We start from the raw sequence: 26,234 nt of genomic DNA, 5'->3' as shown, positions 1-26,234 counted from the left end.
TGTAGTGTCTCCTATGTCACAGAGCAATTAATAAGATACAAAAATTGCAAACATGTAGAAAAGCTTTGAAGCAAAACGAATAAAATAATGAATAATAAATAATAGTGAATATCAGCTCAATCTATATGATTTCTCCTAATCTTTTAATTGAAAGTGATGACTTTTGCCAGGCCCAGACTAGCCATCTGGCAAACTGAGCAAATGCCAGATTGGCCACTACCTGGGAGTGGGGGTCCCTAACCTTTATTGCCATCTGTATGGCAGATTCGGTTCCCCCACCAGCTGGATATACGTGATCACATGCTGCAATAGGGTAAGAGAGTAGTGTGTGGCCTTGTTGTCGTACTTATTTTCCACCGGGCTAAAAGTGCTTTTTATTGGACCATCATAGAAAAAAAATGTAGAAATGTAAAGTCGTAAGGTTTGTGGAAAGACCTCTTTTTCAGATGTCAGAGACCTCTGAGGTTCAGAAGCCTCTTTGTCACTCACCTTTACTAAAGTTTGTATCTTCCTTTGGAGCAATATTGCTATATCCATCTTACCTATTAGGACCAGGACAAACTCAGAAGTTAGTATGTTAGATAGATGGCTAAGGTCTCTTCCTGGGCTGAAAGTCCAACCGTTCCTATGAAGGAATATTTCTGTGGTGTGATAAAAAGAGGGGACGCATAGTTTGCTTTCTATCAGCTAGAGAATTTTACACACTACTCTATAATTTAGAAGGCACTTTTGTTTGGTCTACTGCTTATACTTTTGGTATTGCATCCTCATAACGATCATATCTTACAATATTCACTCTCTTTTTGTACTATAATTTTTTTCACATCTTTCTATGCATTTCCCTTTCCTTTCTCTGCTCAGACTCTCCGATCCTTTTGTCTATCGCACTCTTCTGGATGCTCTTCTCATATCTCCTATTACTAAGCCACCTTTTCCAGATATAAAACCTTCAAGGAAATCAACAGGTATTCTGAATAATCGCCACCTTCAGAGGTGAGAACCAGAAATATATCGGATACAGCGAATATGTCCTAATAATTTAAAAAAATGGAAATGATACCCCCATTGCTGAAGAAAGATTTAGATGTGCACACCATTAAGAGTCGGAATTACAGCAAGTGTATATAATATATAGTTAATTTGTAGCTTCAATGCTCTTAGCGTTAATGTGTTTTTCTACAGAAACGTGTTTTTTTTTTTTTTTATTGCCTTTAACTAAATATTAAACTGTATAGAATACAAGTTTGTTAGCAACTTCACCTGCACCCCTCTGGAATTCCCATAAAATACCAGCTCTCAACCTGACTTTTTTGTACAATAACATGGACTGAAATATCCTACATTTGCTTGTAGAAGGCAGAATTCAATGGATACTGCTGTCCAAGTTTATCTATACATACATGTATGTGCTACTTTATAAATTATCTAGTTCAGAACATCACACATTTCACTGCACAAGGTATAACTAGCCACACCACTAATGTGGGGTCATGTGATATTGCCAGGAGGTAGCCACCAGCAGGCAGTTGGCTTTGTTGATCTGTCATAGAATATTAGTCCTTACCAACATTTCTCAAGTGAGGCCACATATGGCCACTGGTCCAGCCACGCAATTATGGTGGCTGTGTGCATACCCTAACTCACCCATACAATAATGTTGAGTGTTTAGCGTGCAAAGCCAGGACCAGCTGTTTTCCAAGAGTATTGAAAGGAGGATCAGCTGCTTCCCAATGGTATTGGAAGGAGAGTGATCTTCAGTGTCGGATAACTCTACTTCAGTATGCAGTTGGCAGGTGCTTACTAGGGTCTTGTGAGGTGAATGTATACAAATGTGTGGACTTTTAAAGACATTTTAAGAACTACCTCTGGTATGTTGTCCATCATTTTAATGTTAATATGGGAAAATATTGATTTGCAAGTTTTTTTTTGTTTTGTTTTAAGTAATTTTTGCGCGAAATATTTGTATTTGTATTTGAATTTTGCAGTTGAAGTCAAGATCATCAGATTCTCCTTTTAATGTGCTTGGGCTGTGAAGCTTTATGTGTATTGATGACTGCAATCCTCTAATGTAATACAACTGTACTTTGGGGGATAGATAGGGAATGGAGCAGATGTGGATTAGTGTCCTTTTGCTTTATGTATCGGCTATACCCACTGGGGAAGAAAAGAAAGCACATGTCAGCACCCCACTGATTTACATGGATTCCCTGTGCTTTTTATTTGTTATTTACTCTTAATGTTGAGAAGAATTGTAAGGAAGAGGGGATTCATTTGTCTTGTCTTGTTTACATGACACCTTTTTAAGGTAAATCTTTATTTTTTTATTTTTTTTTTTGTTTAACTGGTTTTCTAAGACAGTTTAACTGTTTTGTACCAAGTGTCCACCATGTTCGTAGTAATTTCGACAAAAGAAAAGGCCAAGGTTTTTAACGGGATTTTTATAAAATGTGTAAATTAGTGGGTAAAATAAATCAACCTGACGTTTGTTAATGGATCCAATTGAAGCAATGCAGCAAACGGGTAAGAGAGGAAATTAGCATTCTTGTTTTATGTTTTGTTATTTTGTTTTTGAACAGCTTAAACTTCAGTGTGGGACATTTTTGGTAGTTTTTACTATATGATTATGGTGACAGAGATGTGAAAAGATTATTAGCTTGGTGGTGAACCAGATGACCTGGTAACCCACCACCCCCATCAGGGTCCAATAAATTATTGAAGGAAATGCATCCTCGTACCATAGAGTACCATTTCAGTAGTGACTGCAGGGAACTGTATATTGTGGTATAAAATATGTACTTTGTTTTGTTACTTGCAGTGATGTGCAGGATCCCACGCCAGCTACCACATACAATGCTGCTCCTGCTAAGAATATGACGGCTTCTTATAAGTCTCCACCGCCTTTCAAACCTAGCGGCCCAACAAGCACAGCTAAACCAGCAGGATGGCAACCAGGTAATCAAATTAAAACAGGTTACCGTCTCCCCTAAACCATACCTCCATAACCATAAACTGTAATTGTTAATGATGTTTCTCTGAACATCTATCAAAGGGTGGATGTATGTTTGAGAGGTAATGTACAGGCACACACATGTATTGGAACTATTATCCTCTAAGGTCTTGAAAGCTTATGCCACTCACCCACATCTTACTCTATGAAGGTTGAGTACCTAGAAGATATAGCAAAGATCTTTACAAAGCATGGGAAATCTGAAGTGCAGTTTTGAAGTGCTTTTTTATGGACATCAAGTTGAGAGATGGTCTGCATTAGTGGTGCATGACTTCAGTTTTTGAGGGTTACAAGCAGGCCACAGTTTTCAGATGTCCCAGCTTGAGCACAGGCACCTCAAGTAAACATTACTGAAATTATTTATTTTCAGCAAATGATAAACAGTTGCCTGGTCTGTTTGTAGCCCTAGAGGACTATGGTTGTGCAAAGGTCTATTGTTGTAGAAAGAAGTCTGCAGCCATTTCACACATAATGAACTGGGCCTCTGCCAATTAGAATTATGGGAGACATAGCTTTGTAGTCTTCTGCTTTTAGTCCTGGGCCATTTCTTTTAAGGAACTATGAAATTATATCATGGTCAGGAAATACCCTTGAACTATTTTCTATTGTGTTGAAAATTAATGAATAGTTAATGTTTATTTGAGTAGGGTTTTGCCAGTTTAGAAGAGAAATGAAAGCATTGAGACTTGCCTCTATCAGATTTATTACACAGCCAGGCTACCAGGGAGTAAAATGGCTTTGTACTTGGTACTACATTCTTCTGTACTTGAACATAAAGTAAAAAAGACGTGAAGTGAGGGCATTCTGGATAGGTCCCCAATACCACCTACTGTATGTAAAGACAAAATAATGGACCAGAAACCACGCTCACAAAATCAGCTGTATGCACTCTCAACCAGAGACCTAATTTAAGGAAGGATAGGAAAAAAGAAAAGAGAGAACTTGCATTTCCAAGCTATAGATTTTCCAGTTTGCTCTCATATGGCACCTCTTGAGTGAATTTAGTTCATGTTCTTTATAGCCTGGTCTGCAGTACAGTATGACAAAATGTACATTGTGATATACCTTATTCTACATAATGTAAATTAGGTTCTAACACTGTTGTGAGCTGGTAAATAACCTTAAATGTTTTATAACTATTATTATAGCTCTTATAAGCCTCTAGGTGGCACCAGATTCCTTCTTAGTCCAAATTATTCTAGCTAAAATGTATAAAGCAAACTATTTACACAATATAGTCAGTATGGCTAGATTTTCCACATTTAGCAATTAAAATTAAAATATTTGACAACAATGTTAATTATTTTAAGACCCTGACCCTTTACAATAACATTGTACCTTCCCCATTAGATTTTATTCATTATCATTACCTCTCTGTGTGTTTGTGAGTCTTTTGAGTCCGGATGTTGAACGATACGAAGAAAAGCTTATGACATGAATTCTTGTTCATTCGGCTTAAATAAAAATGTAACTATAACTGGGTATCTGTCCAAAAAAGCTTAATTAATCACTTGGATGAAATCCATTCTACTTTCCTTTTTTACTTTTTACTTTTTACTTTTACTTTTTTTGCATAAGGGAGTTTTCTTCTTAGCGGTAGAGTGAAAGATCCAACTGGTCAGGAGTTCAGAATGTGAAAGTGTGATGTGGTTGAACCTTATAAACCCTGTAATTAATATAAGACTGCTAAACTCAGGCTCAAAGGGAGTCAGATGGTTCACATAGACTTGTGCCAAGATTTCTAGTCCTGTAAATGAGTAGAAGTTTAATCATGCCAACTTTTTCTGACCCTTTTCAGCTAGAAGGTCCAGCAGCATGTCACTTGTTGTTGAATCACAGGCCTGTCCCGTATTAGAGACAGAAATTCCTCAACTAATTCAAATAACTCATATTTAAATTTGTTAACATTTAAGAACAGGATTAGCATTTCACCCATTTAGCAGCCTTACACATTTAACTAATCATCAATTTAAGGTAGTACATTGAGTGTTTTTATACAGGCATAGTGGTATTTTAAAGTATGTATGTATGTATTTACTTCTGAATTTGTTTTCTTAAATAATTAATGATAGAAAATCAAAAATAGTGATCATGTGGAAGGTCTGTGCTTTGAACAAAGATGACAGCCTGGTCTCCCTTCTGATGTCTAGGACCAATATGTGTGGCTCCAAGCTGTCAGATTGAATGCGACAGCACTTTAATTGAGAACCATTACATTCAAAGGGGTTTTAAATTCCCAAAAACAAGTTCATGCTTTTCCTCCCCAGTGATGTCACTGTTACCGTTGCTGAGGAATCTCCTTTGTGCGGCAGGGTCTCCTGCCATAATACTTCACCCTGAGGCTCAACCCTTTTGCCCAAGTAACCTCACTGTAAACTTTCACAAAATGACGGAGCCTCCTGGGGACACCCTCTCCCCGTTCCTCCAATGGTGTCAGGACTCGGGTCCTGGGTCTTCGTACCCCACGATGCATGATGCCGGACAGGAAGATGCAGACAGGCTAAGAGACTCGGATAGGGGACAGGCATCTCGGACTCTGATCTGTAGCTAGACTGGCAGAGGGACTGGAGACATTCAGGCAGGGCACACGGCAGGAAGCCCTCAGGCAGGGCACACGACCATAGATGGTAGGGAGACATTCAGAGAGAGTTAGAGTTGAATTCGAGTGAGTGACAATGAATTTACTTTTTAGATGTAAAAAGCCCTCCGATTTTTGCTCAAAGTGAAAGTGCAAGAAATTTAATTTGTTGTCCAAAAACGAATGGACAAAAAAAAACTAAACAAAAGTTCATCTGATGTGTTTTTGGTCCATTTGCTCTAGTCTAATAATTGTGAAAATACACGAAGAGTCTAGATATATAGGATGGTTTTCAAATTGAGACAAAATAATATTTTTGGGGTCTTTTCCCCCATTGGCACTATCTATTTAAAATTATATACAAGTAAACCAGTGGATTAAAAAAGGCATTTTATAAACGCTTAATCTTGTGTTGTGATGCTGTGGAATTGCACTCTAAATAAAGATTTTGTTTCGTCCTAAAAAAGCCTGAATACATTACTTATTTTGGCCAATAGCTGTAAAATATATTAAATGGCAATAAGTTACCTTTCTTTATTTTTCTACTTCATTAGCTGTAAATGATCTGATTTGAACGGAGTTCAAAAATAACCTAATTTGGCATTTAGAGCAGCAAGTGGTTTTGCATGAAGGAAAGCAAGGGAACATTTTCATCTTGAAAGCTGAATCTTACAAAACTTCCTTTGTTTCTGCTTAAATGACAGAAGCATGACCATATTCACCAAGGTTGGTAAGCTTGGAATTACGTACTTGGAATAAAGATTTGGAACTTTTAGATGGATTGTTTCACCTCACAATTTCATAGTAGAACCATTCATTTCATCAAAGGAAAAGCGTGTTTAATCCAGATTAAGAATGTTCTTGCTGGAAAAATTAGACTCATGGCTACCGATATTACCACTGTATACAGACTCAGACGTTGGTTTCTCTACTTTTGTATGATGTTGAGCAACAAAAACAAAATATTTGTCATATACTTGTATGATAATAACGATAGAGGAAACAACTGGGAACTTATAAGGGTAAGCCTGGTATAGTAGGTTTTTAGGAGAAACTATATCTAAGTAATTGATTCAAGCTATTTATTGCAGTAGATCAGGCCAAGTTTTAACATAAATGAGCAATATACCCTATTGGTGCTCATACATGGATAGCCATTCGCCCCTTCATATGCTGACAAGAGCCCCCCAATGGTATGGTGCAAATATTTCAATGTCATCCCTTACCCAATACATGGTTGAAGAGTCTTTACTCTAATACACATTCTTCAACAGAAAAGCACTTATCTGTCGTATAAACTGCAGCACTGCAGCTGCCTTCCTCTTCTATTGTCTGACGATTCTTGCCACTGATTGGCTGCTGTAACTTTTAATTCAAGTGCATGCTTGGATGTCCCCATTTAAAGTAGTGTCACAACCGTTTTGAACATGCATAAGTAACTTGTGAGGAAGAGGATATTCCTAATAATGTATTCTCAACAGTAGTTATCAGCTGATTTCAATAATTTACTAAATTATCAAATAAAAAAAATGTAATGGTGGACTCGGACAGAAATTTGGTTACCTATATGTGCATAAAATGAATCTTCTTAGAAATGCCTTGTACACAACCATCGAGGGATAGCAACTGCACATAAAAAGTCTTGATAATGAAAATTATAAAAAAAATAATAAGTACTGAAGATACCGATCACACCTATAACCCTTGGCCATTGAGATGAGAGGCTAGAGTAAAATTAACTCTTTGAAGAAGCTCAAAGTCTATTTTATGCCTCTCCCCCCCCTCCCTCAATGCCTGGTCCACAAATTAACCCTACCTACACACCCCTACCTCTTAGTGCCCCAGGTAAAGGAGATTAGGTGCATGCAGTGCACCCATTGAGAATACAAATGTGAGTAGGCAATAGTGAAAATGGGAACTGAACTGGTATTTTTTGCCAACTTATAAACATCATTGTGAAATTTGAATAGTGGCTCGTATAATGTCACATATTTAAAGAATAAATCCGCTTGCAGTGTAAAACTAATAATAAACAAAAGTGAGGGTGGAGTAGAGTAGAAAGTTAAATATTAAATGACGAAGGGAAACCTGATCTTACTTTGGAGAAGGTACAATTAACCATTTTGGAACGTTCTTTCACTTCGTTACTCGTTGAATTCAGAATAAACTGTTTAAATATAACAAAGAAAACACCACTGTAACAGAGCTGTGTTTTTAGGTAGGTGTAATTGTAACTTGAGTTTTCCTGATACTTTAACCTTTACATGCCCAGGTAATTTTTGAGATTCAGAATAAACTGGCTATCTCTGGTCCTTACAGAAGAGAACATAAAAATCGGAAATTCTGGGAACCCTTATTCAAGGAGACGTTAAAAGCAAATGCGCTTTACAAAAAAATTATTATAATCATAACAAATTATTTGGTTTTTCATAAAACATGCATTTTATTTCACAGTGAGCATGTTAACGCTGTTTTCATTACAATATTGTGATCAAGAGTTTTCTTCACAAACAGGTTGTTCTCATTATTAAAATATTACCTTTTTATTTTTTAATATTTTTTTTTTTCTATTGTGTAATCAATTTTTTTGAACTCCATTGCCTTGGCTTGAGCACCAGGATTATTTAATTCTATTTTTACTGTTATAATTATTAAAATTTTTTGTGGTTGTACTGATCTTTAGAGAAGAAGATGGGTAATTTTTTTTCCCTTAAAAAAATATGTAATATTTCACAATTAATTGAATGATCTAAAATCCCTGTTTGTATTCTTGGCCTGTATTAATTACAATTAGTGCCAGCTATACATAAATTGTGTAATTGGCCAGAATAAGCATTATGATTCACACACTCAGGAAGGAAATTACATGGATTTCCGTTTTCTCATTTGGTCTTTTCTTGCACATTTTCCAAATAAGTGTTTCCTTATTGGTTCCTAATCTATGTTAATTAGTTGTGGAAATGTTTAAGTGCCTCATCCCCACTTTACACATAGTTCTACTCCAACTGCACAATATCCCAACTGCTAAAAACCATTGCGAGCTGTGTCACAACCTTTTTCCTGGCAGCAAGTCAAGGAAATATAGGATCAACTATAAGTTGCATTTGTCCGTTAAATACATGTGTGGCTTCAGCTGCACCTGTTTTTATAAATCACTCTGTCAGAGTCAGTTTTGCATTCTTTCTGTGTAATGGTTAATAGACCATTTTTACAAAAAATACTGGTATTTTTGTTGTTTTTTTTTTTTATCTATCTGTGATTTATCTATCTGTGAAGAACGCCTAGTTGTGACATATAACCCAATGTTGTGGTTTTCTTTCATTCAAAAAACAGAGAATTCAGGCATGCCCCCAACATTTCAGGTGGTTGATGTGGCAAGAGGTGGCAGGAGATTGTGAGGAGCTTGACCGCCTGACAGAATAGCCAACTATAGACAAAGTGAGACCAGTAATGAAGGTCTGTGATGCGATTGCGTACACCTCCATTGCTTTTCCACCTACCTGGGCCAGTCAGGGGAGATCAGAGGGTCTTCTCAACCACCACATGCACCCAACTGTCCACAAAACTAATAATTACTTGTTAACAGATGCTTTTCAGAACACTTTCCTTCTGGTGTCCCTATCATTTTAATTTAGTTAATTTAGCCATTTTCTTTTTAATAGGAGCACTACAGCCCTATTTTTACATTGAATACAATGTCCATCTGGTATTGTATTGCATGCACATTGATGCAGTGGTTCATTATTTAATGGGGTTAGAAAAAAGGGGTTCTGTGTCATTTATCTCCTCCTGTCATGACCCTGGTAAGCAGGTTGGGTAGGAGCCCAGTCACAGGGGATACGGCAGGATGCCCAATGGCAATGCGGACGGCCGGATGCCCAATGGCAATGCGGGCGGCAGGATGCCCAATGGCAATGCGGGCGGCAGGATGCCCAATGGCAATGCGGGTGGCAGGATGCCCATTTGCAATGCGGGCGGCAGGATCAACACAGGGTCAGGTACAGGGTCAAAGCAGAGCGGTCCAAACACTTTAATGCAAAGGCCCTGACTGAAGGGCAGGGTAGGTCTTTTAAAGGCAGGGCTTCAATCAGGTAATGGGTGCAGCTGTACCTGATAGTCTGCTTCTGAGCACTTCAGAGGGAGGAGGGTGGCCACTAGTGGTAGCAGATGGACATGACAGCGAAATAATTATGCATGGTCCGGGCTAGCAGGGTGGAATCCTGACATACCCCCACCGCTAGGAGCAACCTCCGGTTGCTCATAGAATTGTATAGAAGCAGTGTCACCGTCTGTGGTGAGACATCTTTTTTCTGGCAAGTAGCGCTTCTTCAAACACGTGCTGATCCTCACGGCATATGATAGTTCCGTTGGAAGCCACTACACAGCCTGGTGACAGCGCCTCCTCTCCTGGACACACAGATGCGATAGTCCTACATCTAAAGTCGTCAGGGGTTAGGAATACCCCCTGTACACAGAGTCCCTCTGATTGGAGTTGGTTATCACCAGGACTGAAGGACAGCTTACCAGACCTCTGATCACGCAGATATTGCAAGTAACGTTTAAGCTCCTTTCTGTGCACGATTGTCCCATTGGATGCTAGGACGTAACCAGGAGCCCCAAGGGAGTGTCTTGCGGTTTGGAGTTTCCTGTTCTCACTCCTGTGAGTGATGGGAGTGGTGGTCCCAACCGCACAAACAGCCATGGTGTTCTCGATCTCGGGTGTGTCCGCTATATCAGCTTCAGAAGAACCATCATCCATGTCAGACCAGTCAGGGTCGTCAGACATGGTCTGGAGTTCATCTAACATGACTTCAGACGGCGTAGGATGTTCAGGTGCTGGGATTTGGTTAACCCCTGGATCACCATTCTGGGGAAGCGACAGGGTGTGCTCCGGCTTTGCTACAGTATCGTTACATGCAGGTTCCTGGGCACAGGGTTTGTCAGAGTGGGTTGCAGACGGTTTGGCTGGTTTCAACGGACAATATGTAATCCTATGACCAGTCTCTCCACAATAATAGCACAGGTTATCTTCTTGCCTTTTCTGTTTTTCCTCCTTGGTAAGTGGCTCTCTTAGCTGCCTTCTTGCTTTTTGGTCTCCGTTTTGGTCTTTTTATCAACATGGTCAGGTTTTAACACAGTCCGTACAGATATACATATCTTGAGAAGACACTCCGCCAGTACTTCCAGAACTGCGGTTATCCCCGCGGACTCCTTGGTATGGCCTTTGCATTCTGTCATGAGCCTGATAAGCAGGTCGGGTAGGAGCCCAGTCGCAGGGGATACGGCAGGATGCCCAATGGCAATGCGGACAGCAGGATCAACACAGGGTCAGGTACAGGGCCAGGGCCAAAGCAGAGCGGGCCAAACACTTTAATGCAAAGGCCCTGACTGAAGGGCAGGGCAGGTCTTTTAAAGGCAGGGCTTCAATCAGGTAATGGGTGCAGCTGTACCTGATAATCTGCTTCTGAGCACTTCAGAGGGAGGAGGGTGGCCACTAGTGGTAGCAGATGGACATGACAGCGAAATAATTATGCATGGTCCGGGCTAGCAGGGTAGAATCCTGACACCTCCCCAGCTACCTCTACAGAAAGAAGAGAGCATACCTCGGTATGCTTCTTGCACGTGCTCAGTGGAACTCCATTTTAGTCTATGGGGTAGCAGGAGCCAATCACATGTATGATATCTGAGCACTGATGTTTTGGCACAGCTTGGTGCTACTAGGCACGTGGACGAAGTTTACATACTAATGCTTTCCGGCTTCAGTAGACATAGCCATAGGAAGATTTTAGCTAGATAGATGTCTCATTTTCTAACAGAAATAACTAAGCAATGCATGCTCCAATGTGCGTGGATTGAAATGCATTCGAATTAAAAATAGGACTTTTAGGGACTAAAAGAATGTTCCCTATTAAAATAAGTTAAAAACCACATGAAGCAACCTAGAGCTTGGGTCATTAAGCTGCGTCGGTTTTGAAATTATTATGTTTTCACTTGTTTTCTCTTAGAAAAATCTAGAGCTATGGGTCATATATGGAGGTTTTTTTCAGTTAGTTGCAGTAAATATTATGTTTCAACAAATCTTGTGTTTTTGTTTTTCATTTTGCATTGTTCCAAAAATAAATGGTGACGTTTTCATAATATCTAAAACCATTGGTATATTTCTTGAATACTACCCTAGCAACTTGCCCTGTAGCATGTCAGATCTTATTGTTGGTAACCATGAGCTGAGAAAACATGCAGATTGTTTAAATTCCATGCTACCATACTGGTATATATTGTATATATTGCTTATTGGGGTTATTTAATATGTAAACATTGAAACTATAATATTCAATATTTAAAGGTCTTTAATGTATCATAAATGTAAATAAAACCACTGCATTGAAGAGGAGCTGCATTTACGAAGATCTGATAAGTAGCCTTCCACCAGGATGTAGAACGCTAGGTCCATGGAACATGAGCATGGTGCATTCACTACAGAAGCCTTTGTATCTGTCATATAAAGTTTTGGTTTTTTTACTAAGCTTGACAGAAACATACTTTCTAATGCACTAGTTAGAATACCACATTTTTAACAAGAGATTTAATTTGTTGATTAGGTCATTTTACAAGACCTTATGCAAACTTCTAAAGTCCATGGAGAGCAAAGTACTTGAATGTTTCCATAACGCATGACCAGTTTGCAGACTGAAATAAGAATTTTATTTGCACTTGCGTTGTTCTAAATGTTATCTTTTACATTTTTTTTTATAGCCCCCTCAAGTGGAAGGATCACAAACAATCCTCCAACTGCCACAAAAGCAGCAGCAGCAGATAGCAAGGCAGCTGTCCCCAATCCCGTGGCCGACCAGGACACATTGTTTCAGCGAGCAGAGCACATACCTGCGGGAACTCGCACTCCTATGTGTGCCAAGTGCAATTTGGTTATTAGGTATATTGCTTCAACTTTTGCAACCATTTTTACATTCCTAATTTGATAGAGCTAGTTGATGAAATGATTCTTGAAAATGTGTGCTTTGAGAGTTTTACAACACTTATCATTATCATTATTTGGTTATTGTTTTTAAATATATAAGGCAAATAATAGATGAAGATCCGCTACATTAAGAATAAAATAAGGATCATTTTCAAATACAATTGTTCGGAAGTGTTGATATAGCTTTACACACAGTCGCTTACACAAAATCATATATACACATACATAGTCACATACGCACACCTACCTACCTTTTTTTTTTCAGGAAAGGCTCATCTAACAGCCGGTGACAGCCCCCCGGGGTCCTCACTCACTGCCTGCATATGAGCGCCAAGAAATGAAGTCATATCCCAGCTCTCAGTCTCGTTTCTATCATTTAGTCCCTCTGTGCGGTTGCTATTTTTCGGAGGTACTGATCAATGGAGTGAGGCAGGGGCCCATGGGATTCAAGATTTTTGAATCCCTGAAGATTTTTTCAAATGGCATTTACAGTTTGATTTGTAAAGTCTTTGCAGCGCCCTAGCATAAGGGTAAGGAAGAAGAGTTTCTTCTCCTATGCCAAAATAAAATAAGACTAAAAAAAAAAGCAAAAAGCACAAGTTTTGTACATGAAATTTTTTTGCCAACTACGTTACCTCTCATTTATTCAGTGCAGTGCTATCCCTACACTAATATTTTGCATGTTACTGTTTTTTTTCGGAGGAGGGGTCTACTATTTTACTATACTACATTCAAGCTGGTTCTTAATACAAAAATCGAATGATAACTAGTGATTACGATTAATTGTTGCACAAACATCAGTAGCACGGGTCTAGCTTATGCAAACCATGCTAATTTACACTAATCAATTAAAAGGTAAAAGGAGCCTTTGGAAGGTATGTCACACGTACTCAAGAATTTAATCATTTACCGCTTCCTTCTCTGGGCCATTTTTCTTTATTTGCTTAAACACTTTGACTGGTAACAATGTATTTTGTAGCCTTTTGCTTGCTTTCCATTGCCCAGCCTGAGCTACATTTGATAACTTTTGCAATTATATTCTTTATACTTTTTTTGTCTCATCATAATTAATAACGTGGTATTTCCACCTGTGTTTTTGTAAAACAAGTTTTCCCATTTCTCCTGATCGCATTTAGTCGTTTTGCAGCTGCTTTTAGTGCTGTCGTTTTAGTATAATTACAGTTCGTGCCCTCGGCGGCAGAATTACCTTGAAAGAATCGGCCGGTTGTATCAAGTGATACACCGTCTAGTCTAGTACAGTCTAGTACACCTGTTTTGAAGCCAAAGTACATCGACGACGTGTATGCCTTTCTCGATGGCACGCAAAAGCCCTTGAGATACAAAGCTAAAAGTGATCCCTCAGACAGTATAACTTTTTTATTAGCACCGTTAATTATTGATATATATGTTTTCCATCTTAAATCTGTTAAATATTTAGAGGTTGTCCTTTTTTCAAGCTAGTAAATGGTCCGATGAGAATATATTTTTAATTTGTTTAGTAGTTAAAAATAGTTGAAATATTTTGGGTTATGAAGTGGAATTGCTGTATGTCCACTGCAACTACAGAAATAAACAAAATTTACCCGCCATTTTGAACTAACGCCAATGCTGTTTATATGGTGTTGTTTATAAGCTGAATACTATAATGCTATGTGAGTTATTTACATAGAACAACACCGGAGACATTGTGTTTATTCGCTAAAGAGGAGGTTGGTGGGACAGTTTGCGCCCTATCTCTAACTTCAGTTTACATTATAAAGGCTCCAATGATAGCTTGGATAGCACTATATACAACATGTTTTTGTTTTCTAAATATTATTAATATTGTTCTTTATGATCTAAAATTATACTAGTGATGCTTAGTGTACATACATTATAGGATCTACTAAAACTTAATTAAGATATTATTTAATTCATATTAAATAATTTATAACTTAATTAACTTATCTTTTTTCCCCCTTTACCCTTTGATTATCTAGTTAAATCTGTAAAATATCATAGCTCTAAATCCTAACAGCAAAGCTTAGATTTATGTAATGCCCTACAACCGGTGTGATGCTCGTCTTGAATAAAGAAGGCATGACACAAAAAATTATTCTTTTCTATATAATCCCCTGTTCACCTGGGGTTGAACTTGGTGCTCTGACCAAAGAATGTCCGCATTGTAATCTTTAGACAGCTATAACCGTGCACAGATTCTGTTGCCGATGTTTTTTTTTTCTTCCTTTTGTGTCCCAGCGTCCCTCTAATATTCTTTCCCTTGCATTTCCACACCCGCCATATCCTATTTTGTAGCTAACGAAGCCTGTCTTTTTAGCGCAGGTAGAAACCTAATCTTGTCTGGAACAGGAAGACTTGTCTTCTTTAGTGTCAGTCTTTTGTTAATGAGTCCGTTAAATTAGCCTGTGCTGACACTCGGAGAAGAGAGCACTTTGTTGGACATAAGGACTGCTATTGTTGGCCCTGTACATAACTGAGAAATCATTGGTGTGTAAAGTTGCCCATATAAAGGTTTGGGGATTACTGATTTAGGATACTGTTTGCTATGGCAGCCTCCAGGGATTCAGCCTTATTAAACATGCAATGTCAAATATTAACTACGTTGGTTGTGTTTATGTTTGTGTGTGTGTGTGTGTGTGTGTGTGTGTGTGTGTATATATATATATAATGTATAAAAATGTGGTTTATATCTTTACATTTTGGTCAAGCAAGACCAAGTCACCTTCTAGAACCATCTGTACTGAGCATTTTGTCATATCCGTCCTTTAGTATATAATAAAAAAAATAACATTATTTTTAAACTTTGCATTATTGAAAGAATTTGATTTTTAATTTATTCTTCAAATGGATTACATAGAATGTTCCTGAAGAACAAATAGATATAAAGATATGAAGGAGAGTTTCATACTAGATAGATTAGCTGGTTCACCGATTACAGTCTACGCTTAATGTAACCTTTTTATGTATTTCAGAGGACCTTTCTTGCTGGCTTTGGGAAAATCTTGGCACCCAGAGGAGTTCAACTGCGCTCATTGCAAAAAAAGCATGGCGGAGATGGGCTTTGTCGAAGAGAAGGGTCACCTCTATTGTGAGATCTGTTACGAAAAGTTTTTTGCACCAGATTGTGCCCGTTGCCAGAGGAAGATTCTTGGGGTAAGTAACAAAATAGGGTCAAGATTCCATTTTTTTACCCTTAAGTATATTACTTTTGTTTTGCTTTTTTAAATATATTATTTTTCACTTATGAAATCAGATCTGGAACATGTTAGGTTATGATTTATCTTGAACGTTTGAACATAATATGTTTGAGAATTCCTGGAATTAGATGTAGTTCTGTTATTAGTTTGCCTATGGAAAACTGCATTGGATGAGGTAGGTATGTATAGATGTAATGTATGTCCCTGGTGGGGTGATGGAGTATCTATCTGGAGACACCTGGTCCAGCTGGAACTCCTTTACACCTTCTCTTACCACATAGTGTGATGACAAGGAGGGCTAAGAACACACAAATTTCATAGAAGAAGAAAGTTCATAGAGGAAGATCCTGCAGCTCTAAAGTGATGTTAAAGGAACAGTCCTGTTTATGTATTTATTTTGACAGCTCTGTTCCATTTGGTGTCATCTCTAAGCCCTCTATAGTGTTCATGTGTGAAACACGCAGAGCTGTCCCTCACCTGTTAAACATCATGGCCAGCTTGTTTAGTGTGCTGTTGTATCAGGCATATGCCGACATGGCGAAGATTTGAATTTGCAGATGGACCCTTTTTATACTCTGAGCTGAAGAATTTTTTTGTGGTAGGTCTTATATATGTTAAGTAAAATAAAAAAAATAACCTTCCTTATCACATAATCCATAAGAAATAATGTGTACAATATTACCTCCCATGTCTTATTTAAACTGGATGCACTGGCCCAGCATTCTTAGTAATGATTATCCACAATAGAAAAGGCAGCCGGTTGTGTAGAAGCCAGGAGCTATCATCTTTCTCCAGTTAGACATCTGAGCTGGAATGATTTAGATGTGTAAAACTCTGAGAGTCTCATGTGCAAATTAACCGCTTAAATAATACCGATTTAATTAGGCACCCGTGTTCTTGATGCTTGATACAGACTCCAGTGAAAACCAAACGTCCGTGCGATTCAGAAACCTAAGTATGATATATAGTACACTGCATCATTTGATTCTATTCGTTTTGTTCTCGGGGGCCAGTCTACTCTTAATACACCTCAGCTAGACAATACTATACGGCTTATTTTCCTGGCGTGGCTGGAAGCTATCAAAAGGGCCAATAAATTATACAGTAAACGGCGACACGGCCGTTGCATGGGTTGCGTTTTTATAGATGGGTCAGATGAAATTTGCAAAGTCTTTGGCTGTTTCAGATGTGACGTTAAACGACTGTCTTCTACTAGTGTTTATTCAAGAGCATACTCGGCCCAGCTGGAATAGTCATCTGCTAGAGTGCAGGAAACTCGTAACACTTCATCTTTCTTTCTACCAGTCTCAACACATTTCCTAACTATTTGACCAGCAAGCCCGTAAGAATAGTTTTAAAGATACACACGGTTCAAAAAGACAAAAGATATGTGCGTATTTCTTAAATAGACAAATGTATATAATGCTTGTGGCCATCGAAAGTCTCTGGGCAAACACGTGGCGGTGCACAAACATTGCAATATAGTTCACGGCTCAAGTATAGTTGTGTTTTGAGGTCTACTTTGCATAGATTTACCCTATACCAAAGAATCGGTTTGTGTGTATTTAGAAAATTATAATGTTTCTATTATTTCTCTCAGTTTGGGCTCCAGTAGAAACTCTCTAGCAAAATTGTCTCATCAATTACACACACACACACACACACACAAACACACACACACACAAAATATAACATACATGTAACTGATGTACGAATATTTATTTTTTGTCGTTTTCTTTTTTTTTTTTTAATTCCAGCGACTGTCTTTTTGGCAATTGTTCAAAGATATGAAACAAAAGCTTCTTATAGATCAACTTTCACTTTTTTGCAATGTCACACACTTCTTAGGAGCAAATAGCTATAGATGGTTACCCCAATGTTACTAGGGGACTGCAAGTTAAAGCGTGACTCCTTTAGCCTGTTTATAAAAGGGTTCAATAATAGCGTATTGCACTTTTCTTTGGGTTGTGTGTGTGTGTATATGTTTATGTATTCACTCCTTAATCCGCATTTTAAAGGATAGTTATAGTTTTGTCCCTTTAGTATTCAGAGTATGTTCCTCTTTAAAAGGTATATATGCAGCCAGACAGTATGCAAATTAGATTCAATTACATGGATGACATAAAGAGTGCTGTATATCTTTGTTTTGATATAAGTGTCAGACCTTCTAACCCCTTATTATTACAGAAGAGAGCCACGTCCGTATGTAACACACAGAATGTTTTACAGAACATTGTTGTCATTTTAAGATTTGTGTTTGCAGATTGAGAACAATACTACCTACAGCGAAACTACTAAACCTGTCACTTGGTTCTTATGATGCCAAGGAGAAATAGAATAAAAAAGTTCCAAGGACATTTTGTTGCCTTGAGTTAACATCTGAGCATTGCTAGTTTTGTATTGTTCTGTGTTCCTTGCAGCTGATTCTGAACAAAGAAATGTAAAAAAAAAAAAAAAACTAAATATTTTTTCAAGAAAACCTCAGTGTAATAATCCTCTACAGTATTTACAGAGCTGAGCTGTTCCAGGTGTGTCTCTGTGTGTCATATGATTTGTAGCAGATCCTTTTCCAATATGAAGGCCTCCCAATGCAACTAATTTCTTGTCTTATACAAACAATACCATACCTGCCAACAGTCCCAAATTTGCCGGGTCTGTCCCGGTATAAAAATGTGCGGCTGTCACCCCATATGTTATTTTTTTTAACCCCTTAAGGACAATGGGCGGTCCCTAAACCCATTGAAAACAATGCATTTTGAGCCTGTACATGGACGGGCTTTGTCATTAAAGGGTTAATACTCTCACAACACCGCAAGACCTGATCTTCCACTAGAGCGCCTTTGGTCCATGCCTGCTTATGTACCATGATAATTTAATTGTGTAATCTTTATCATATCGTCGACATTGTTTATATAGCACCAGCAGTATACACATCATATTACATATGGTATTGCATACTGTTATTGATAACCCAACAGCACCTAAGGTGAAGAGATGGGGGCATGTGGAAAAACCCCGGCTATGTCTTTAGCGGGTGTCAATTCCACATCTAAAAATTCTAAAAGCAGAACATAAATTAAAGATGATAAAAGATGAGATTTTTATGGCTGAATTCCGTTTCATCTCAGATGTGACTATTCCCCATTTAAATGTACTTTTTTTGAATTTCTACAGTGGTGGCATATTTATTTTTGTCCCAATTACAAAAATGCTGAGGGTATTAAATATAAGATGTGTGTGATGGATCTATGGCCTTGCTTTGCAGTTTTCCTTTCTCATAGACACCCTTTCCCACCAACATAGTTTATTTCATTATTAAAGCACACAAAAAAAATACTGTGCATCCCAACACTTTTCAGATCATATATTTATTGACCCAGAAAATTAATCTTCACAATTACCAGAAATAAACCTCTTTGGAACTGACGATTCAGCTAAACTGTAGCAGCTTCAATTATTAATTAGTCTCTCATATAACCGTGTCTTGAGACAAATATGAAAGCTGAGCATTTCTCTGGAAAGCATCAAATGCCAAGCAAAATAACCCACTGTTCGCCATTTGTTTCCGAATCATTTATTGATTGGCGCCTCTCCTTTCTTTAACTCCGACAGGAAGTCATCAATGCTTTGAAGCAGACTTGGCACGTCTCCTGCTTCGTGTGTGTGGCCTGCAATATACCTATTCGGAACAGCATCTTCCATTTAGAAGATGGAGAACCTTATTGCGAAACAGGTGAGTTTTCCTGCGTCTTGCCGCAAGAAACTGAAATAAATGATGTAGCTCCTCGCGTTTAGACTCGTTTGCTTCACATTAAACAAAATACCGATTTACGTACATTCTTGGTGACCTATGGGAATTGATTTACTAAAAGGGTAAAATGTTGAATATTGAACATTCCAACAACTGTAATGGTCTGTGGAGCCTCTTTGTCAAGCTGATGAATAGGTTCCATAGAATAACACAGTAGTTGTCATAACTTTTAACCTCATGATTAATCTATGGATTGATGTGTGCGTAAATTGAATTAAAGAGCAAAGCTGTGATCTTAGTTCTTGTAAATCTATTCGGTCAATAAGAAAATACATCTTGGCTCTGCTTTTTTTTTCTTCATCAAGTGGGGGATCTATTTATTTAACTTTATTTTATCAATACTCGCCACCCTGCCTGCTTTCTGAATGTCCATTACTCAATCACTCTCGCTCTGTCCCTGCCCTTCTCCTTCCCCTGGTCAAAAACAAAACCTATTTAACACTTGTGGTGGGAAAGAATTGCTCAAGTTCACTATTGTCATTAACTCTTTTTTTTTTTTATCCCGATCCTTATGATGACTGTTCCTGTTATCACCCAACTCTCCATCCTGATGCTGTGAGAAAGTAATCCTGCAGAGATCTGTTTTTAGATGATTAGACCTCTTCTTAAACTGTACAAGGAAAGAAAACATGTTCACCAAATCATTGCCCTCAGCCACGATAAGGCTCCTGTGTACTGCACTGGCGATAGCCCAACTCGAAGACACCTTTGTTGCCAAGTGCTAGTATTTATATATACAGTATGTATATGTGTGTGTGTATATATATATATATATACACACATATACATACTCACATTTTAGTCATAGCTTTTAACTGTAGTCTGTAATGCTATCCATCATTAAGCTGCAAGATACCTTATAGGATGCATCTGTCCCCAATATAAGGTTAATGTTCACCACAGGCTCTTAAAGTGTTCCACTGAGACTTCACTTATGCTTGCTAAGTAAAAGATTAACTGACTTCGTTCTTTCAGTGACAGCCATTAAATTTCATCTTAAAGAACAGATCTGAAACACATTATGGATACCCATGACTCTTTAGATAGGGATCTCTAGAATGTCACTGAAAAGGTGTGGTGTAGCCAAGCTGAACTGAGTTGCAGTACTGGCTCTACTAGGAAAAGATTAAACATTAAGTCAGTCCCTGGCATTAATGCCTCTCCTTATGCTTTTGCAATCAACCTATTTTGTCTCCTTGTGTTTTGCCCGTCCAATTGGCTTCTCTTACTCTTGTGAATGAGTTTCGGCTGAAGTATATGAGATCCCTAGTAATAAAGATGTTTGTGTTCTAATGTTTGGAATTTTTATTGTTTAGATTATTATTCCTTGTTCGGTACGATTTGCCATGGATGTGAATTCCCCATTGAAGCTGGAGACAGATTCCTGGAAGCCCTGGGACATGCCTGGCATAACACTTGCTTTGTGTGTTCAGTGAGTACATCTTTATTTGATCGTTCAGTTAAATCCACCCTTAATTTAAATAGTTTTATTAAATACACTCTCAGCTTACCATTCCCTTTATAATAATAAAAAATAAAACAAATCGGGAACCTAGTTAAATATTTCGGATGTTATACTAGAACTAGTGACATTTGATATAATAGGAATATTTCATTCAACCCATCCTTACATGGCACACTGTTCTTATACTGGATTTTGATAGGACATTAGAAGAAGATTTTAGTATACCGCAGAATGCAGTTTAATAGGTGGGTTTAGTATTTAGTTGGATGTTGATAGTGTTATATATTGGGTTTTGATTTTGTTGCAGACCTCTGAAATATACTCTCTCTCATCTTCTCTCTTCCAAGCTATACATATTGAGATCACTTAGTCTTTCCCGATATTTTTTTATTCTGGAAGCTAAATATCTGAGGTTCTTTGATAGGTGGTAGGCTAGACTTTAAGCCTGCTTTGACAAGTTGTAAGCTGGATTCTAAGTTAGCCTGGCTTTTAGTAGGCTAGAACCTAAGGTTGACCTGGGAACAGTTGGTGTGGCGCTGTCGGCCAGTTGTGTGTTTCATTCTAAAATATATTTTTGTTGATTAACTGACCTACATCTGTAAAAGGTGCCATCCTTGTCACATGCCCTGTTTCCTTTTATTTTTCCATCAAGGTATGCTGTGAGAGTTTAGAGGGACAAACATTCTTCTCCAAGAAGGACAAGCCGCTCTGCAAGAAGCATGCTCATGCCGTGAATATCTGAAGATTCTCATAACAGAAATAAGATGCCTTCGCATTAAAATGTCTTTAAAATTCATATTAATGTCAGCTGATATAAGGAATTGTTTGTATTCACATGCTGCTTTAGGTGTTCAGGTAAAAAAACATGTTGCCTAACCTAAAGGTTTTAGATTTTCATACAGGAGACACAAATTTTTAGGGTGATCAAAGTGATGCTCTGAATTCGCAGCATCGTGGAATATACAAGAAAATACATAAGGAGAGTAAATGGATGCCAAGTGTATAAGATAGATCTCCTAAAGCCCTGCTCAATTGGATGATTCAAACAAAAATGTATACATATACCCCTTGTTAAACAAATTAGTCATTGTCACTTCTCATGAGACTATTAAAATGTGTAAGATTGCAAAGGTTAAAGTGCTGTCAAGGTTATAATTAAGTAGACAAGGGTTCCTTTGGAAGTCCGCTTTAGAAATGTGGTTGAATGTGTAAGTAGCTTTTGTGATTGATTTGGTTACTGTGTGCTCAGTCTCTAGGGCCCTCACTTAACACTGATGAGGGATTAAGAATAAATAGGACAGGTACAGCTTCCCGGCTACAGAGGACTTGTGAACAGTTCCATAAGAAAGGGGTGCACATTTATTTATTTATGTTTAAAATGGAGATTAAATTGAGTCCTAACAAGACCTATAATATATTTAATGATGCTTAACTGTCTTGTGTACCCCATTATGGCAACATAATAAGAAAGCTGCTATTAATGAAATAGGCACCAAACTATAACTAGCATCTTCTTATAACTGGTGTCAGTAGTACGCTGATAACAACTAAACTTCTGTCTGATAAATAATACAATAACATAAGTAAGATAATTAACTAAACAGCTTATGAGGCAAACAGAGATCCTTTGTCGTTATGTTAGATTCATTCAGACAGTAGATTCTAGATGAACTTATCTCCAACGCTTTTGTTGAGTAACCGTTCTCCCGTTTTAATATTACACTTGCCACTTCCTGTTCTCATTCCGTATCCTGCTGTGCCGGAGCATAGAAGAATACGTCTTCCCTCCTAGGAATAGACAGAATCTTTCACTTGAATATTGTGTCTTGGCTAGTGTTGTCTTATTGGTTGTCCCGTTTTTTGAGGAAAACATATACATTTTACAAGTTGCTCAACAGCATATGTAAAGTGCTGCCTTGAAGTATGTGAGATGTATAAGTGGCCAATTCCTTCTGCAATCTTCTACAACCCATATAATGCAGGGCAGCTCTTTACACGTGCTGGTCAGCAATATGGGAAATTTATATGTGTCCATCACAAAATGGTTGATATGGTACCAGGGAGAGTCATCAACAAAGAAGAGATACTTAAAAGAGTGTAGCCCCCAAAGTTGTATTTTTATTTTTTTCAATGAATTTTACTCCATTGCACTCTTTTGTTCTTTGAGTTAGAAAAGGAGACCTTTGGCTGCCCCTACTGGAACCATTAGTATGCACATGCTCAGTAGCACTCACATGGAAGTCACTAAAGCAGCAGCCAATCACATGCACACATGCAAAACATCAGTGCTCACATAACATGCTATTGGTTGCTGCTGCACACTGATTTTAGGTGACTATAATGGGAGTCCTACTGAGCATGTGCAAGAACCATATATATATATATATATATATATATATATATATATATATATATATATATATATATATATATATAGCAGCCAGGGAGGAGTTCAATGGAATAGTCTCATTTTCTAACAGCAGTAACTAAGGAATGCCTGTGTTAAGTAAAATGCGATGGAGTCCATGTAAAAATGGTTCCAATATGCATTTAAAATGAAAATAAGGCTGCAGTTAATTATATTCTCCAAACCTATATAGCCATGTCAGCCCCATGCAGCTCACCAAAAGACTATAGTGAAAAACTCTGTTATTGTGCAATGACTTTTAGATTACAGTCAAGATGAGCACATTGAAAGTCATCAATTTTATTAAGACAAAATGGTTTTTAAATCTTTTTGACCATGCTTTATGATTAAAGGATGTGCTTTAAAAAAAAAAAAAAAAAAAAAAATCATTTGCACTATTTCATCAGACTTTTATGCAATTTGGTAACCTTGCAACTAATTAGAACAGTTTACAGTGCAAATTTTTAAAATAGGTCTTATCACCATAGCAACTAATTACATTTTCCAAGTCGTTATTCCATAGGATGTTAGGTTAACTGTTTTCCATTTCGGACTCGCCTCCCATGGGGTGCCTTTCCATGGCAGATGAACTTGTTTGCTTTGGCCAAATTACAGGACTAAATCCTTATGTTTATTTAATGTATACAGTATACTTGCTGGTTTGGGTTTGAGCCCTGGTAATTTTTTATTTGTTTAAAAAAATATCTAAATTTCACGTCATTGCAGAAATTGAAATTTAGCACAGACATTATGTGTCCTTGCTTTTACTGTGGTGATAAGATCACTTTTCACATTTTGCACCAAAATGACATTTTATATATAACCCTTATGGTTTCAGAATGATTTCTGATGTATACATAACATTTAGTGTAATAATGCATAATTTTTATAATTAATTTAAGTAAGAGAGTAACATATAAAGTAAAATAGTTTCTTAATTCATTTAATCCAGTATTGTCAGTGCTATAGAAAAAGAATTCTGTTGTCTCAAATTTCCACTGGATTGTCAAAATTATAATTTTTACTTTATGTTCATGATTTTCTCTTTATATTTGTTGATATTAAGAAAATAAGAATCATTAAAGCATTGATTTCTTCTGTTGTTTGAAATGTATCTGTTTATTCATATAGATATTAAATGACATTAAGAAGGTGCACGTGCAAGGGAGGAACACTTTTGGGGGCAGGGGTAAATTACAGTTTGGTGCTGCTTCCGGGCTGTCCCAGGGCTGTGTCCACATCCAACTCCCAGGACCTGCCACTGCAGCCATCATTCTCTTTACTGAGCGTGTGATTTCATGTCCTAGCCTAGTGCTCGGTGAGATTGACATGTATTGCTGGATACAGCATACTGTGGTGATTTCCGTTGCAACCAGCTTGTTGATCAAGTGGTGCACTAGGGAGCCTCATCGTCCAATAGGGTGATCTGTGGAAGAGGGGCACAGTCCCCAAAACCTGCTACCCTAGGCTAGAATACACCACTGACAAGAGGACAAGCACCTCTTAGGATGCCTTGATTTGAGAATTTCAAGGACAGAGCCTTCAAGGGTCAAAGGCTTACTTGTAATGTAAGGAGGTTTTACCTACTTACTGGGAGGGTGGCAGACAAATGGAACTCCCATGAGAAGTGTAGAGGCCAATACGGTAAGGGATTTTAAACATGTATGGGATAAGCTTAAGGCTATCCTGAATCTAAGACAAGAAAAACTGACTTATTAAGGTCTGAATCTTTACATTAGGGAGAAATTTAGGATGTATTTTACTTTCCTTACAGTTGCTGGAGTGCCTACAATAACAAATGGTATAAACAGTGTATGCCCCATGTCTGAATCTGTTAGTGCTGAACAGAACTAAAAGTGTGCTTATGGGTTGTTATATTACTGGGTAGACTTGTTCATTTGGATTCATACGAATTTTGGTAAATTCAGAGAGTCGTACAAACCCCCGAAAATGAAGCGAGAGCCCAACACGAATCCAACAAGAAAAAAACGAAGCTATGAATTTCATCCTAAATGTGTGGGTTCACTAACACGCTCACTCACTTGTGCTATTATATTTCTTGGTGTGAGAGAGTGAACATGGGCAGGAATTTCATTCCTGAATTAAAAACGTCCCCCTGAATTTTTTTCAGCCAAACCGAATCAACCCAAAAATTCTTCTGAATCATTTTTGTCCCATTTTGCTCTATTACTGGGTTATTTCATTGATTCTACCCTCTCAACTGAAAGCTGCCAGTCATCGCTGTAACTGTGTCTAATAAGTAATGTAATTTCTCATATAATGGGGTTTATTTAGTAAACTGTGAATGGCATATTTTTTGAGTTTAGTTGAAATATTTGATTTTACCAACTCAGTTGGCTTTTATGAAAGTCCAGCAATGAAGTGTTTATTATGCAAAAAACATCACACTATCTGACAATATAATTATAATACATTCTTATAATTAATAATAGTATTGAATCAGTCTGAATAGAGCTAACTAAAATAATGAGGTTTATGCTTACAGATATTATAGGTGCCAAACAGATAAATAGGTGTTCCAGAAGTCTCAATAACACAACAAAGCAGCTCTGTGGGTGAAAAGGAGCACAACCATTCATTGTATGAATTTTAGTGCATAATGAAGCCATGTTAATCGATGTATTCCTCATAGGGGAAGCCATTCAGATTCGGCTTTTATACACTCGTCTTCCTGAGACATGATTTAATGCTTATTTCATTCATTTCAAATATTCTTCCATTTAGCCAGGAATGTTGCAAGAAAATGTATAGAAAGTGTTACAGTTTACCAAA

At 37.7% G+C, this 26,234-nt stretch overlaps 1 protein-coding gene across 1 annotated transcript in view; it reads left to right on the top strand.

Moving 5' to 3' along the window:
- The window catches only part of LOC149284092 (PDZ and LIM domain protein 5-like), an 80,241-nt gene extending 58,465 nt beyond the window's left edge, over positions 1-21,776 (top strand). Inside the window, exons 12-18 of the mRNA XM_089497144.1 lie at positions 862-993; positions 2,816-2,952; positions 12,339-12,516; positions 15,534-15,714; positions 19,371-19,491; positions 20,886-21,001; positions 21,687-21,776. Of these exons, the coding sequence (XP_089353270.1) occupies positions 862-993; positions 2,816-2,952; positions 12,339-12,516; positions 15,534-15,714; positions 19,371-19,491; positions 20,886-21,001; positions 21,687-21,776 (955 nt within the window). The remainder of the gene's footprint in view (positions 1-861; positions 994-2,815; positions 2,953-12,338; positions 12,517-15,533; positions 15,715-19,370; positions 19,492-20,885; positions 21,002-21,686) is intronic.
- Positions 21,777-26,234: the final 4,458 nt, after the last annotated feature.

The sequence above is a fragment of the Sceloporus occidentalis genome, unplaced genomic scaffold (assembly GCF_023333645.1).
Source record: "Sceloporus occidentalis isolate IW3139 unplaced genomic scaffold, rSceOcc1.0.p SCAF_99, whole genome shotgun sequence".
NCBI classification, from domain to species: domain Eukaryota; kingdom Metazoa; phylum Chordata; class Lepidosauria; order Squamata; family Phrynosomatidae; genus Sceloporus; species Sceloporus occidentalis.
Note: the sequence above shows the minus strand (reverse complement) of the source record. Positions and strands in the feature narration are given on the sequence as shown.